Source organism: Heptranchias perlo, chromosome 9 (genome assembly GCF_035084215.1).
Source record: "Heptranchias perlo isolate sHepPer1 chromosome 9, sHepPer1.hap1, whole genome shotgun sequence".
Taxonomy (NCBI): Eukaryota; Metazoa; Chordata; class Chondrichthyes; order Hexanchiformes; family Hexanchidae; genus Heptranchias; species Heptranchias perlo.
In genome coordinates, this window is record NC_090333.1 from 42,254,638 (window position 1) to 42,271,488 (window position 16,851).

A 16,851-nucleotide genomic window follows, 5' to 3' on the forward strand; every position below is an offset into this window, starting at 1 on the left:
CCGAGCTCAACCTGCTGCAAACACGCCTACTTGCGGTTTAATCAGGGCAGGTTGGGGGAGGTGGGGAAGTAACCTGCTCTCGAGAGGTGGGTTGGTAATTATAATGGGCCGGATTTCGCTGTGAGCGGCAAACAAACGGTGCCAACCGTTCGTTAGATTTGCACTTGCCCATCGACTTTCTATGAGCTTTTGCACGGCAAGTTCCTGTAAATTAGAGATCAGCACGGCGCTCTCTACAGGGCATCTGGGACCTGTGCGAACAGAGCAAGCAACTGTGTGTCTCCTTAACCAATCAGATTGAAGAATGGTTAATGAGCAGCGCAAGAACTGAACCAGGAAGTGTAAGTTAGAGCAGTGAATGTAATGTCAAATCAGGTACAGTAAGAGAAATATAGAGAGGGAAGGAAGATTGGATTAAGGGAGAGAGATAAAAGAGACAGAAAGAAAAAGCAAGAAAAAAATGTTTTATTTAAATTTTTTTTAAATATCCAACAATAATTAAAAGCTGGAGGAATGAGACTCCACACTTGTAAAGGTTAATTGTCAGTGCTAGAGGTTGTTTGGCAGTAATTAAGACTTACCACACCATTAAAACGGTGCTTAGACTGGAACGGACAAGCCATAACTTTTTTTTGCGAGTTTAGTCCGTATCCATGATGTAAGTACAGGAACTTCACGCTGTTCAATGATTTGAATGGTGAGTCAACCGGAGAGATGCCGTTTTCATACAGCTTTTGGAGGAGTATCGTATCTCGAACAGCAACTTCTGGATTTCTGCATTTAACTGCGCATGTGCAATCGCCAGAAGTTACTGTCCAATTTGCACATGAATAACGGTGAACTCTGTTAGCCTCACCATTATTTTTACAGCAAAATCCAGCCCATGAATTAAATGAGGCTGCATGCCTCAGATTTTAGCTGGCATTTGGATTTAAGAGCTCGGGAAACCCGGCAACTAAAGGAAGGCAAGAACCGTTGGATCTGCCGCGATCTCCTTCCCCCCCCCCCCCAACACCGCTGCGATCTCTTCCCACTCTGCCCGCGATCTCCCCCTCCCACCCACCCTCCTTTCCAGTCCCCGGCCACAGCCTTGAATAAACAGGCTTTCCTGCATGGCAGTCAGCCTTTCAATCTGGCTGGCTGCCTTGCGGGAAACTGAGTGCCAAAGTTCAAATGAGGTCCTGCCATTAAATTCGGCAGGCCCTCCACCTTTCCCGTATCTCCGGGTTTTCCGGCCGCTGACAGTCACCCCAGCTCCCTCACCCCCTCTCCGTAAATATCGAGGCCTGAATGTCAGTGAGTAAGTTGGATTTTCATTAAGGGCAGCGATTTCCCTGCATCCACAGACAGATTCCATGGCCGATTTTCTCTTTGCTATAGTTCAGTGTCACCCTAGTTTCCGCTTTAATTTTTTAACATTTCCGCAGCTAGGCCGAACCTTATCAAAAATCTCTGATTGAGCTCCAGCTGACGGTTGCAGTAACTAAGCCATATTGATAAAGCTTCTGTTTTGCATTAACTCTACAAAGACTGCATCTACTCTTCATTTTACGATCCATTAGTGTGATTTCGCGTTTATCACAAATTCAACCTTGTTGACAACAAATAATAAAGTGTAAAAGCCTTATAATATTAAGAATTAAACATCTGCATAACTGCTCATTTTCTAAAATGATCAAACCAGCCACAGAGCGATTGACATCCCACAATGTGGTGTGAAGCCTTATCTGTACAATGAGTGGATCTGTTTTCAAAGCAATATGAATAGAAAATCTGTGTGTACATCCAATCAGTGTAGCAAGGCATTACATTGGTAAGTGTGGAAGTACACTATCCACACAACTGGAATGCCGTATCATATTAAAGTGCTTTGGATTCAATGGGATTCATTCATAAAATTCAAGTTTTTAGGTGGGTGACATGGTGCAGGCTCATGTCAAGAGGCTCACACCCATCATCCTCCCATACACTGAGTTCCTGATCTCAACCATGGGGAGGTAGTGAGCAGAAACAAGCTGCTGGAGATTGGAGAATGGTCACCAAAGCCCACTGTCATGCACATCCCAGCCTCCAATTCCAGAGCACCGGTGAAGGCTCGGGAGCAGGTCACCTACCTGTTTTCATGCATGTGATGGCCAAAGAAAGATGGAGAGGAGAAATTTTTTTTTCCAAGTCCTTCGTATTTTGCAACCAATCCCAAGATGGCAGGGCACAGTCCCATGATAAGCTTCAATTCATACTGCAAATATACTGTGTCTCAGATTCTCTAAGGGCCCAAAGGGTATAGCATCATGCTGTTGGCAAGGAGCACCTTTATTGTATTCAATGACCTGCCACATAGGACACCATTTTAGCCATTCATTACTCAAAGCTAATAACAATGATAAATCACAAAAACTAGCCCTTTGAAGACTACAGTACAATTTCTTCAACAAATCAGTAATCACAACAGAAATACTAGGAATACACACATCAGCTAGTATCATCGTGTGTATTTCCAGCATTTTCTTTTTTATTTGAGATTTACAGCATTTGTTATTTTCCTTTTTATCAAGAAAGTCAATCTAATAAATTTTTAGCAAGCTTGCTTTTGGTTTTGATATCCAGTCACAACAACATGATAAAAGTCAAGGACAAGAAAAGGCCATTCAGCCCATCAAAGCTCTTCCCTTCATACCCAAGTTCTTCAGTTAGAACGCCTAGTTCCATTTTGAATATCAGTAATGTTTTTGCCTCTGCTACCTTCCTTATCTAAAAAGAATCCTGTAAAATTAGAAAGGCTACACTTGCCTACAAGTCTCCAACCCTCCTCGTCAACATTAGACAACTTCAGAAACTCGTTTGTGTCAACACTGGAGAACAGAAGCAATTTCAAAGCTGCAATAATCAAAGGCCTGCTCAGAAACTTTCAGAGAAAATTACTGCTAACTCACCAATAACTTCACATCAATTCCGTTACAATACATTTATTAAATACATAGCTCAAATAATTCATTATTGCTTACTGACCCTGTTTGCATTGCTGTAAAAGATTTAATTTATCATACTGCTTTCAAGACATTGATCAAAAGCTGAAAAATCAACATATTTTGCACTGTGTGTGTGCTTTTTCACACAAAACAACAGTATAAGATGGTAGGAACAAGAAAAGAGCATCGAGCCAATCCAATCACTTAGGTTTACTCAGATCATTACCATCTCTCCCTGTACTGACACCGTGCTATATTCTGCCAATCTCAGAACTACCCTAAGTATATAAATATTCCATTTCTATCACAATCAAATTTGCATCATTGCATTGGGGGCCTGACCATTCTGGAAATTGCTGGACCTGTGATTATGCTAGGATAATGCCCTCCGGGAATCTTCACTGCTGACCCCAGCAGACTTTCTGGGGTCAAGAGGATGTTTCCTAAATTACATTCTAGTAAGCACCCAGGCCACCAGGGGCACACCTTGGAGGAATGTATGTGGGAGGGAAACTAGAGAATTATAGACCAGTTAGCCTAACATCTGTTGTCGGGAAATTACTAGGGTCTATAATTAAGGATGGAGTGACTGAACACTTTGAAAATTTTCAACTGATCAGAGAAAGGTAGGTCATGCCTGATGAACCTGATTGAATTTTTTGAAGAGGTGACTAAAGTAGTGGACAGGGGAATGTCTATGGATGTTGTTTATATGGACTTCCAGAAGGCATTCGATAAAGTCCCTCATAAGAGACTGTTAGCTAAAGTTGAAGCTCATGGAATTGAGGGAAAATTATTGACCTGGTTAGGAAATGGGCTGAGTGGCAGGAGACAGAAAGTAGAGATAATGGGCAGGTACTCAAATTGTCAGGATGTGACTAGTGATGTCCCACAGGGATCTGTGTCGGGGCCTCAACTATTCACTGTATTTATTAACAACTTAGGTGACAGGATAGAGAGCCACATATCCAAGTTTGCCGATGACACAAAGATAGGCAGCCTTATAAGCAGTAGATGGAAGCATAAAATTACAGAGAGATATTAATAGATTAAGTGAATGGGATAAACTGTGGCAAATATATTTTAATGTAGGCCAAGGTGAGGTCTTCCACTTTGGATCTAAAAAGGATAGATCAGAGTACTTTCTAAATGGTGAAAATCAGTGGAGGTCTAGAGACTTAGGGGTCCATGTACATAAATCACTAAAATGTCATGGACAGGTCCAAAAAATAATCAAAAAGGCTAATGGAATGCTGGCCTTTATATCTAGAGGACTAGAATACAAGGGGATAGAAGTTATGCTATAGCTTTACAGAGCCCTGGTTAGACCACACCTGGAGTACTGTGTTCAGTTCTGGGCACCGCACCTTAGGAAGGAGATATTGGCCTCGGAGGGAGTGCAGTGTAGATTTACTAGAATGATACCTAGATTCCAAGGGTTAAATTACGAGGAGAGATTACACATATGAGGGTTGTATTCCCTGGAATTTAGAAGATTAAGGGGTGATTTGATCGAAACATTGGCCAGGACACCAGAACAAACAAAGAAGTTTGCTGGCATCTGAAGGAAGGCAAAGGTAACTGTACTCCTTAATTTTTCTCACATTTCTTGTGGAATCTATCACTCATGGCACAAACATAAGCCACATCCTATGAGAGATACCATTTGAAGTAGTGTATACAATCGTTGCCCTTTTGCACACACTCTTTCATTATGCCAAAACTGCTGCAGCTGAGGAACGGCAAACAGGTATTGAGGTGTCTTGGTTGACATGCTCCATTACTATTAGAAGATTGCTCAGTGGAGCCAGTACTCCTTCAAATAATGCAGTTACAGTGGACTGCTGCACAATGGAGTTTTCTGAATAGCAACCACTGACATTGTAAAGATGTTTCGGTGGTCAGATATCACCTCATCCTTAACTGAGTGCAAACCCTTTGTGTTCATGTCGGCTGTCGGTGGTGCCGTCTTTCAGATGAGATGTTAAACTGGGGCTCCGTCTGCCATCTCAGGTGGAGTTAAAAGATCCCATGGCACTATTTTGTTTGAGGAATAAGAGCCACTGTTTCCAGGCTTGATGCGTGTGCCTTCTTGAATATTATCAGAAACTTGTCTTTTTTCTTTTCCCAATAATCAGCGTCCCAATAATCAAGCTAATATATTATCAGACTACCGTTAATTTATTTAATTTCTTATTTGAATTTCAGCTCTAAAGTTTTGCTCCTTTTTGAATTGAAGAAATGTAATATAATTACTAGGTGACATTCTTCCATTTTTATTCTCTCTAACAGTCTGTTCCTTTCACGCAGTTACATCCATATCTGCCAAATATTCCTAATTTTGTTTCAACAACAGAAAACATGAATGATTCATTTTGAAGGAACAAGAGGAAAGTGAATACTAAATATGTTATTTGGCTGACCGAGGCAGATTCGCTTGTTACAAATTAATTTTTTGAGGTGGGAAGGAGTTTGTTCAGTTTTTCAAAGAGATTAGTCCATTACTCAGTTTTGCTTTCATCAAATTGTGAAGTTTTGGGATTAAATACAAAGGCACAAATCACATTTCTACTTACAAGCAGTAAATTCAAGTACAGGTCACCACATAATTTTATTCTCTTGTAAATTATCCCCATATCTGCCTGATCCTACATCTCTGTTGCTGAAAGGGTAGCAGGGTGGCCTGCTCCCACAGAGTATGGAATCAGACCTGCGATCTCCCCAATCAACATACAGCGCCACCACATTACAATTCTTCCTCCGAGCAATCATGCTCATTTTTCACCTGGCAAGGAAAGGGGGTGGGATAAGGACACACGAGTTATTTACATCTCCTTCAGAATATAAAATCAGGGTCATCTGCTCATCAGACTTGACATCCAATTGCATTACGTTCCAGGAAAGTTTAACCAGATATATTTGGAGATAAACTGCTTTTAGAGGTGAAATGATCCACAGTAAAAAAAAACCAAAATAAATTGTCTAATTTTTAGTTTTTTTTCAATTCTACATTTTATTCCTATCATCATTCAAAGCTTAAAATCCCTGTAAAGCATACACAGTCAAACAATTTCCAAAGCAAATAAGGGAGGATACAAATAAATTACTGGGTTATTATCTACGGCCCTTGCATTTAATCGTTTTTATCAGTAACTGCAGCTCATACATCAGAGAACTGTAATAAGGATAATTTGTTGTGCTAATTAAGTACATATTCTGCTGCACTTTAAATGGCTCAAATCCAAACAAAATTACCTCAAAACAAGGCCTTAAACATGGATTTTGGGTTTTAAATAACACATGCGGTGTGTTTAATAGCAGAAGGCAATGGCGGTGTTATGCATTGGTGTTTCAATATGTTAGACTTGAGTTTATCCCACTAAACTCCCATGTGGTGAGCAACAAGTTCCAGCTACATCAAAATGGGGAGTTACTGAGTGGGAGGACAAGCTCTTTGTCAGGGAAGAATGGAGGCGGTGGGGGTGGGGGGGAATAGCCCATTACACCTGGCTGCTTTTATGTACCACCTAGAGCTAGCGGCTGGTTTCACAGCACCAGTGGTAGAAGTATGTGGGATTGTCCTATCTTTCATGGATAATGCGTGCTGCAGAGAGACCCAGAAAATACAAGGTAATATGTTACATTAGGAGCAAGTCTCACACTCTGAGAGGTGGTAAGCAAAGGAATTGGCAGTGGTACAATGTTACAGTGCCTATATGCTGTATCATAGAGTCTGTGGCATCCAGGCAGAGGCAACAGGGAGGGTACACAGAAGGATGTGTCAACTGGAGGCATGTATGTGTGGCTATTTTAGAAAGACTGGTGATCTGAATGTCCTCTTGTTCAAAGAAAGCTACATGGTGCATAGAGAAATCAAAATAAAACCATGAGGATTGGAGGAGAATATAAATTTAAAAAATCAATCCAGTATTTTCCTCTGTTCCTATAAATACTTGGGCCTGGTTGTTTAACTAGCTGATTTTCCCCATTTCTCCTAATGAAGGCCTCATGGCTGAAATGTTACATCTAATGGGTTTCATTTTTCAATGAAACACATAAACAGCCTCTGTTACTACATACTAAAGAGATCCGATGTGAACCCACTCATTACTGAATGATATTTTTGGGCATTTTGTCTTCTGTAATCTTTGGTACCATGTACATACCTGATGGTGTCAGTAGAATCACTGCAGCTGTAATGAGTGATACTCCAATGCGTGATACACAGCAAGACAGACCGCAAAGTTGGTACATAGGTAGGATCTATCCCAATGTATGGTATGCAGCAAGAGTATTCCTAACAGTGGTATACAGCAAGAGGGGTCTCCATAGTGTTATACAGTGAGAGGTATGCGAACAGTAGTATGTTAGTGTACAACAAGAGAGAGACCCCAATAGTTCTATGCAATTGGAGAGATCCCAGTGAGTGGGAGGGATTCCAACAGTGGTATACCGCAAGATAGATCCCAATGCTAGCATACAGAAAAAAAGGATTCCAATGGTAATACGCAGTGAGCGAAGCCTCACTGGCGGTACACAGTGAGGAGTTCCCAATAGTTAGAGTGATCCTAATGGTGCTGCACATCAAGAGAGATCAAAATGGTGGTACGCAGCAAACAACATCATAACGGGAATACCCTACAAGTGGCATTCGAAAGGTAATATACAGTAGAGGGAAAATCCTGATCATAATATGGGATTCTGATAGTGGCACAGATTGAAGGATGATACAAAAAAAATCCATAAGTAAAACAGTTTTCTCACGCACTTATTAATTCATTCACAGACTCAAATTCTCACTTAGGATTAAAGAGAACACACTGATATTGTAAGCCTATATTTCCACTTGTGATGCTAACTTATTTTTTTCTTGGCATAAAATATCACATTTGTATGACATTCTTCAAACAATGGAGACATAGTGAGCATAATTAATAGGAATTTCAGAAAAATTCTAAAATGGTTTTCAATATTTCACACAAGTAAAACTCAATGAAATGTTAACAATCAAAATATGGCATTATACACAAGAGTTCATGAATCACCTCGAGTGATTAATGAAAGGGTAGTTGAAAAAGAACCTAGAATTAACATACTAAGACCTGTGGAGCATCCTTTGAAGAGATCTGGGTAGCATTTGATCTGGATAATGGTCTAAAATTGGCATGTAATGCAAATTCATAGTAAAATAGGAGTCTGATAATGAACACCTTTAGTAACACTGTCAAAAATTATTATGTGTCACATTATTTGGGATGTATTTTTGGGGGTAGTGGAGAAATTCAGGAGATAAAATGAGGTGAAAGATCTAAGTTAGGGAGTCTTAGCACGTCAGACTGTGGAAACAGAATTTCTGTGCAATATTGTTTATTGACAGCCGTGGCATAGTGCCTTAAACACTCAGTTGTAGTATCTTCTTTACCTCAGGCCACCCAAAAGGCAAAGTCCAGTTTCCAACTACTGAAACTCCTGCAGATATTTGTCCAAGATTATTTTGTAACAATCTACTGCATCATACCCATTTCAAACAATCAGAGACTTTATCTTGGAGAATATTTTATTTTCACTTTACAATAATTGCCTTTTAGTAACTGCAATCCCAAAGGTTATTCCATAATTCTGTATAAATCTTTGAATTACCTGCTTGAGGACGTGCTGGGCAAAGACCTCCTCATGGCCCCAGGGCTCATGCTATAATACGAAGATCCCTCCAAATCTGAGAGGGAGAAATTCGGGCCTGTTCCTGCAGCTATTGGTGCTGGGAAGTGTAAAGAAAAATACATAATTTAAATTTTTTCAAAAATGAAAAAACTTTTGAGGCATATCAGAAAAGTATTAAGATTTACAATGGATTTGCATTATATTACAGTCAGCTCGTTTTTGGCAGTTTGTGGTAGGCAGACTTTTAATGAGAAAACGTATAATGTCCTGTAAATGTGAGGCAATAGTAGGAAGTAGCATGACTGATTAGTGCAGAATTTGACCTGGGATCAGACCCATCACAATTCAGACACCTTGCAGCGAGAAAGCTGATGCAGTGTGTGCAGTAATGCACCAGGAAAAATTGCCACATTGCAGTCCCACTGACTTCAAAGAAAATCAATCATAGCTGCAATCTCAAGTGCCTAACCTTAAGGTCTTATCTATTGCTTCTTTAAGCTTCAATACTAAGGACATTTGCTTTTAAAAATATTCATTTTTTTTGTTGCCGAGTGCAATTAAAAACTGCCAAAAACAAAGCTGCATGACAATCCTATTCTTCAAACCAACTTTGCAAAAATAGTTTTATAAATCTTAAGTGGCTACAATAAAGCCAAGATACAAACAATAATTGTGCAGAGATCTGAAATAATCTTTTCAAAAGCAAGAAAAGAACTCAAAATAATTAAGACAACCTTCATTTCTAAAGAACTCATGCATCAGTAAGGCTATCAAAAGCCTTGGCTGTCTTATTGAAGTACAGTATGATAACATGGCTGGACTAATGATATTTGAGAACCAATGTAAATCAAGAAATAGGACACTTTTAAAATACATAGTTTAAGTATGATAAAATCATATGGTTTTATTAGACTTTTAAAGCTTAACTTCATAATCGCATTTAAAACAAGATTAGCAACAAATATTTAGGATCACACAGGTAGTTTATACCCAATTGTTTTTAGTTTTAAATCAGAATAATGTGCATTTTACCAACCTTAGACTGCACTGTAAACATGTACTGTATACCACGCAGTGTCTGTAATGCACCTTAAGTAGTACATCACCTATATTGCACCTCAAACATGATGGTGAGGTTTTCTGCTTCTGCACTCCCCAGTCCATAATTTGTTGCCCGTTATAATAAATGGGCAGAAAACAGCAGGCTGGTGAGCACAGAAGCAGAAACCTTGGCTGGTGTGTATGTAAATATGTTATATAAGGACTTACATGTATATAGCACCTCATCACATCCCTCATAAACATCTCTGCCAGGCTTCCAAATTGTCCTCAGTTACTATTACACTATTAGGGAATTGCCAGTGAAGCTTAGACAAGGGAGCAGGTAGTGCTCAGAGTAACATGTTACTTGATGTTTGCTTTTTTTGCCAGAAGGAAGCTGGCTTTATCTCTGTCATGGTAATCTGGCCCTAAGCATGGCATTGGAGTTTTATTGTAGATCAGTAAAGGGAAAATCATGCCAAAAGATTTCCTTAGAATACTAATAATTATTATTCTATAATATTTTTTAAATGAACATTTTGGAAGATTATTTGCTTTCCTTTCCAATCATAACTTGAAAAAAAACAAGTGAAGCCTAATTTTAAGTTCAGATTTATCGATCCTCGCCCACAAACAGAGACACAGATATGCCCTGTCCCCTCCCCTTCCCCTCATCTTTCCATGACCCATGAAAGTAGGCAGCCATTTTACACCCAGACCTCTAATGTTGCTGTTCTGAAGCTGACCACTGGAAGGCAAAGGAGATAGACATTGAATGATTCAACCTCAGACTTTCTCCTCCTTCACTTTGCACAATTATCTGACCTCCACTGAGCACTTTTTCACATACCCAAAGTCCTTGGCATGTGAGGAATTGTGGGCAAAACCTCACGTTCTCCCATTCTACACAGGAGCATCAATTATGCAGTGCCACTGTACTGCCCTGACAGTTTATAGCATAAATATGTAAAGAAATATTAAAAAGTGAAAGTGTTTAATGAAAAATCTTGAGTAATGCAGGAGCCACTTTGTGTAGCAGTTTGTCAATGAGGAGTCAAAGGGTGACAAAAACAAAAGAAAACTGTTCCCTGCAGCTGTTCATATTAAACTCCTTACAAAGTGGGAAAAAATGAAAAACAACCTTTAGGAAGCAGACTATTTCAAGGTTGACCTTTTGTGGCTTCACACATTTTCTCCTCAGGTGCTAAAGCCGTAAAAATGTTTGACAAATGGCCACTTTTCCACCATAAAATAAATGTATACTAATTAAAATTGACAGGATCACTTTGGTTTGGTAACTTTAATCCTTTCAGACCTGGATTTATTTTACAACTTTCACTATACAAAGACCTTAAATTAAAGAACATTGGAAGAATTTTGACGTAGTTTACTAAAATGTTGCACGGTTTGATCAGTTTTATCTCATATTTCACTGTTGTTCTCAAAGCCAACTTCTCTTTTCTCTGTGGGCTGGCTAACTACACTGCATTAGACACTGCAGAAAGCTGGCAGAACTGCCAAGTAGAAACAGGAATCCTTACTGCACTGAAATCAAAACTCATTACACCATGTCCTACTCTAACTCTCTCCTTCCCGGGACCTCAAAACTGTGGAATTCTATCAGAACTCCTACAATTTGCAGGTTTTAAAGTCCAAACTTGCCATCACCTAACCACTAGTACTTGTTTTATCTTGTCTTCCCTCCTACTCTTTACAAACTTAACAATTTCCTGCAATGGCCTTGGGCCTTTCCAAATAAACGAAGCCTCTTCAAGTCACTTTGGCAACAAATTGAGTTAATTTGGACCTATCAATAACACATGCTGGCTAGTTCAATTAAGTGAGTATTCCTCTAATTGAATACATAAGAGACATAAGACATAAGAAATAGAAGCAGGAGTTGGCCATACGACTCCTCGACCTGCTCTGACATTCAATAAGCGTCAATTACTGCCCCATCAGTCGACTCTCAATCATCAGCAAAGTGATGGAAAGTGTTGTCGACAGTGCTATCAAGCAACACTTACTCACCAATAACCTGCTCACCGATGCTCAGTTTGGGTTCCGCCAGGACCACTCGGCTCCAGACCTCATTACAGCCTTGGTCCAAACATGGGCAAAAGAGCTGAATTCCAGAGGTGAGGTGAGAGTGACTGCCCTTGACATCAAGGCAGCATTTGACCGAGTGTGGCACCAAGGAGCCCTAGTAAAATTGAAGTCAATGGGAATCAGGGGGAATCAGGGGGAAAACTCTCCAGTGGCTGGAGTCATACCTAGCACAAAGGAAGATGGTAGTGGTTGTTGGAGGCCAATCATCTCAGCTCCAGGACATTGCTGCAGGAGTTCCTCAGGGCAGTGTCCTAGGCCCAACCATCTTCAGCTGCTTCATCAATGACCTTCCCTCCATCATAAGGTCAGAAATGGGGGTGTTCGCTGATGATTGCACAGTGTTCAGTACCATTCGCAACCCCTCAGATAATGAAGCAGTCCATGCCAGCATGCAGCAAGACCTGGAAAACATGCGCGCCAGACAAGTGCCAGGCAATGACCATCTCCAACAAAAGAGAGTCTAACCACCTCCCCTTGACATTCAATGGCATTACCATCGCCGAATCCCCCACCATCAACATCCTGGGAGTCACCATCGACCAGAAACTTAACTGGACCAGCCACATAAATAATGTGGCTACAAGAGCAGGTCAGAGGCTGGGTATTCTGCGGCGAGTAACTCACCTCCTGACTCCCCAAAGCCTTTCCATCATCTACAAGGCACAAGTCGGGAGTGTGATGGAATACTCTCCACTTCCCTGGATGAGTGCAGCTCCAACAACACTCAAGAAGCTCGACACCATCCAGGACAAAGCAGCCTGCTTGATTGGTACCCCATCCACCACCCGAAACATTCACTCCCTTCACCACCGGTGCACTGTGGCTGCAGCGTGTACCATCCACAGGATGCACTGCAGCAACTCACCAAGGCTTCTTCGACAGCACCTCCCAAACCCGCGACCTCTACTACTTAGAAGGACAAGGGCAGCAGGCACATGGGAACAACACCACCTGCACGTTCCCCTCCAAGTCACATACCATCCTGACTTGGAAATATATCGCCGTTCCTTCATTGTCGCTGGGTCAAAATCCTGGAACTTCCTACCTAACAGCACTGTGGGAGAACCTTCACCACACGGTTCTAGAAGGCGGCTCACCACCACCTTCTCAAGGGCAATTAGGGATGGGCAATAAATGCCGGCCTCGCCAGCAACGCTCACATCCCATGAACGAATAAAAAAAGATCATAGCTGATCTTCGACCTCAGTTCCACTTTCCCGCTTGATCCCCGTATTCCTTGATTTCCCTAGAGTCCAAAAATCTATCGATCTCAGCTTTAAACATAGTCAATGACTTAGCATCCACAGCCCTCTGGGGTAGAGAATTCCAAAGATTCATAACCCTCTGAATGAAGAAATTCCTCCTCATCTCAATCTTAAATGACTGACCCATTATCCTAAGACTATGCCCCCTAGTTCTAGGCTCTCCAGCCAGGGGAAACAACCTTGCAGCATCTACCCTATCAAGCCCCCTCAGAATCTTGTGTTTCAATGAGATCACCTTTCATTCTTCTAAACGCCAGAGAATAAAGGCCCATTCTACTCAATCTCTTCTCATAGGACAACCCTCTCATCCCAGAAATCAATCTAGTGAACCTTTGTTGCAACGCCTCGAAGGCAAATGTATCCTTCCTTAGATAAGGCGATCAAAACTATACACAGTACTCCAGGTGTGGTCTCACCAAAGCCCTGTATAATTGTAGTAAGACTTCCTTACTCTTGTATTCCAACCCCTTTGCAATAAAGGCCAACATTTGTCTTCCTAATTGCTTGCTGTACCTGCATGCTAATTTTTTGTGTTTCTTGTACGAGGACACCCACTCTCTGAACATTTAAAAAAAACCTAAAGTTGCTGTTGAAGGATAAATATATCCTACAAATAATCCAAACTGATTTCTGATCTGTGCTGAGTTAAGTGATCTAAGATGAGATAGCAACTCTGGTAGAATAATTGTTCTCATCGCCTCTGGGCTAGAGATAGGAGAGAAAAAGAAAATGTAGAGTTTCACTCCTGATTGCTATTTAGTGGCTTCTGCTGTAAAGCACATGTGCATAGACATCATGTGAGGATAGGTTGGAGGCATTCCTGGAGGTTTGATCACATGATCTTCTGACCACCTGACATCTGACCATGCGATGCCTGATCATGTGACATCCGATCACATGACTATTACAAATGTTATTGCTTTTACCGTATAAAGATTGGGTCCCCTGTACTTGAGAATGTTTGCTTGTGGTTTCGGGCCAGCAGCTGTTGTGTGAGACGTTCCAAGAACTAGGAGGCCACCCGTGAGCAGATGAAGAGGGGAAACCGAGAAATTACAGCACAGGAGGAGGCATTCAGCCGCCGGTGCTGGCGCTCTCTCCTGTAATCCTCAGATCCTTTTATATTCCTCCTTTTCAGATATTTATCCCCTTCCCTTTCATATTCAGTTTTAGTCTCCACCTCAATTGCCACTTGTGGTGAAGAATCCCAAGGTCTAATAGCCCTCAGTTCAAGAACCTTCCTCCTCCCTTCCCCCCTTGGTTCTTCCACTTTACTGGCTGCTCCTCTCTCTGTGCTGTTCCCACTCTCCATTTTGTTGCTGCTGCTCCTGGCTCTGCAAACAATGACGGTGCTCATCCAACCCCATTCTCCGCCCCCCCTCCCACCGCGTGAGCCCCAAATTCCCGACTCCTAGTCCCCTTCTCTTCCCTTTCTCCTTTGCTACCCGATCCCCCATTCCCCAGCCGTTATCTCTCCTGAGCCCCCTTTCCCTATCTCCCCCCCCAAGCCCCCATTCACCAGTCTCCATCTCTTCCCGCCCCCCCCTCCATTTTCAGAGTCCCCACCGATTTCAGAGCTGTTTCTGAGACCCGCCCGAATGCTGAGACCCTTCCCCATTTCAGAGACCTCCCCGATTTCATACCTTCTCCTGAATGCCAATATCCCCGATTCCCGACTCTCCAGCCCCCTCCCGACAGCACTCCACGTGGTCCCAGTTCCCTGCGGCGGTGGTCGGGTGACGTCATCTAGCCGCAGCCGGTGACATCACGGAGCGGGGGGTGTATTGCGGTGGGAAATTTAAAGCAATGATCGCCACGTAAATAATCTCCATCAAAAATCCAATGATCTCCCGGCTGCTAGAGGCAGCGCCCTGGAGACCCAGGCACCATTTCAGGAGACTCCCGATTATTCCGGAGGGTTGGGAACCCTAGGCGAGGACAGGATTGAGCTCAATGAAAATGTTCTCTGTGGTCAAATAGCCTGCTAACATTCACTAATTAGGCTCACACATGAAGAATGGTCATTTGGGCAATGCACAGGAGGGCTGACAGAACCTGTGTAACCACACATCAGCAAGAATCAATGCTTTACAAAGAGACATGGAGAAAATTGGGACAGGAAAATCCAAATTGGTAGCCATTATGCATGCATGCTATTGTACTAATACTACAGTGTTAGCAGCTGCTATTTTGCACATAATGAGTACCCAATCTCAACTAAGCTGTTGGGAGATAGTGGCATTAGCATATCTCCTAAAATCTGAATCAGTTCACCCCCCACCCCCACAACCGTCACCTGTTTTGTTGTTTTATTGTGAAGTGCGGTGATTTATTCATTTTGTAATACCTGCACTGCAGTACAAGAACAACTCCTGGCCTGAATAAGAATGTGTGCAACTCATTTCTAAAATTACTGGCAGCTATTGACCAAACAATTATCTTGAGTTCCATTTACAAACACAGAAAACCACCAACTTCATGGAGATTTTTGTGCAGCTCTAATAGGTTATTGATCGAGCAAGGTTTCAGTAGAATGGGGATGCATTGCAAAATCAAAGCCTGAAGGAAAATCGCTGTAAAGCACCCATGGTATATACTCATATGCCGTCCTTACCCGGTCTGGCCTATATGTGACTCCAGACCCACAGCAATGTGGTTGATTCTTAATTGCCCTCTGAAATGGCCCAGCAAGCCACTCAGTTGTAAAATCTCGCTACGAAAAGTCATAATAAGAATAAAAAAACCGGACGGACCACCCGGCATCAGACCACTAGGCACCGGACACGACAACGGCAAAACACCAAGCCCAGTCGACCCTGCAAGGTCCTCCTTACTAACATCTGGGGACTTGTGCCAAAATTGGGAGAGCTGTCCCACAGACTAGTCAAGCAACAGCCTGACATAGCCATACTTACAGAATCATATCTTTCAGCCAACGTCCCAGACTCTTCCATCACCATCCCTGGGTATGTCCTGTCCCACCGGCAGGACAGACCCACCAGAGGTGGCGGTACAGTGATATACAGTCAGGAGGGAGTGGCCCTGGGAGTCCTCAACATTGACTCTGGACCCCATGAAATCTCATGGCATCAGGTCAAACATGGGCAAGGAAACCTCCTGCTGATTACCAACTACCGTCCTCCCTCAGCTGATGAATCAGTCCTCCTCCATGTTGAGCACCACTTGGAGGAAGCACTGAGGGTAGCAAGGGCACAAAATGTACTCTGGGTGGGGGACTTCAATGTCCATCACCAAGAGTGGCTCGGTAGCACCACTACTGACCGAGCTGGCCGAGTCCTGAAGGACATAGCTGCTAGACTGGGCCTGCGGCAGGTGGTGAGCGAACCAACACGAGGGGAAAAACTTACTTGACCTTGTCCTCACCAATCTCCCTGTCGCAAATGCATCTGTCCATGACAGTATTGGTAGGAGTGACCACCGCACAGTCCTCGTGGAGATGAAGTCCCGTCTTCGCACTGAGGACACCATCCAACGTGTTGTGTGGCACTACCACCGTGCTAAATGGGATAGATTCAGAACGGATCTAGCAGCTCTAGCAGCTCAAAATTGATTCCCATTGACTTCAATTTTACTAGGGCTCCTTGGTGCCACACTCGGTCAAATGCTGCCTTGATGTCAAGGGCAGTCACTCTCACCTCACCTCTGGAATTCAGCTCTTTTGTCCATGTTTGGACCAAGGCTGTAATGAGGTCTGGAGCCGAGTGGTCCTGGCGGAACCCAAACTGAGCATCGGTGAGCAGGTTATTGGTGAGTAAGTGCCGCTTGATAGCACTGTCGACGACACC

At 42.5% G+C, this 16,851-nt stretch overlaps 1 protein-coding gene across 10 annotated transcripts in view; it reads right to left on the minus strand.

The window, feature by feature from the left end:
* Positions 1–16,851, minus strand: part of nfia (nuclear factor I/A) — a 438,666-nt gene that overhangs the window by 142,151 nt on the left and 279,664 nt on the right. For all 10 annotated transcript variants that reach the window (XM_067990275.1, XM_067990281.1, XM_067990283.1 and 7 more), the window contains one exon: positions 8,610–8,727. In XM_067990275.1, the coding sequence (XP_067846376.1) occupies positions 8,610–8,727 (118 nt within the window). The remainder of the gene's footprint in view (positions 1–8,609; positions 8,728–16,851) is intronic.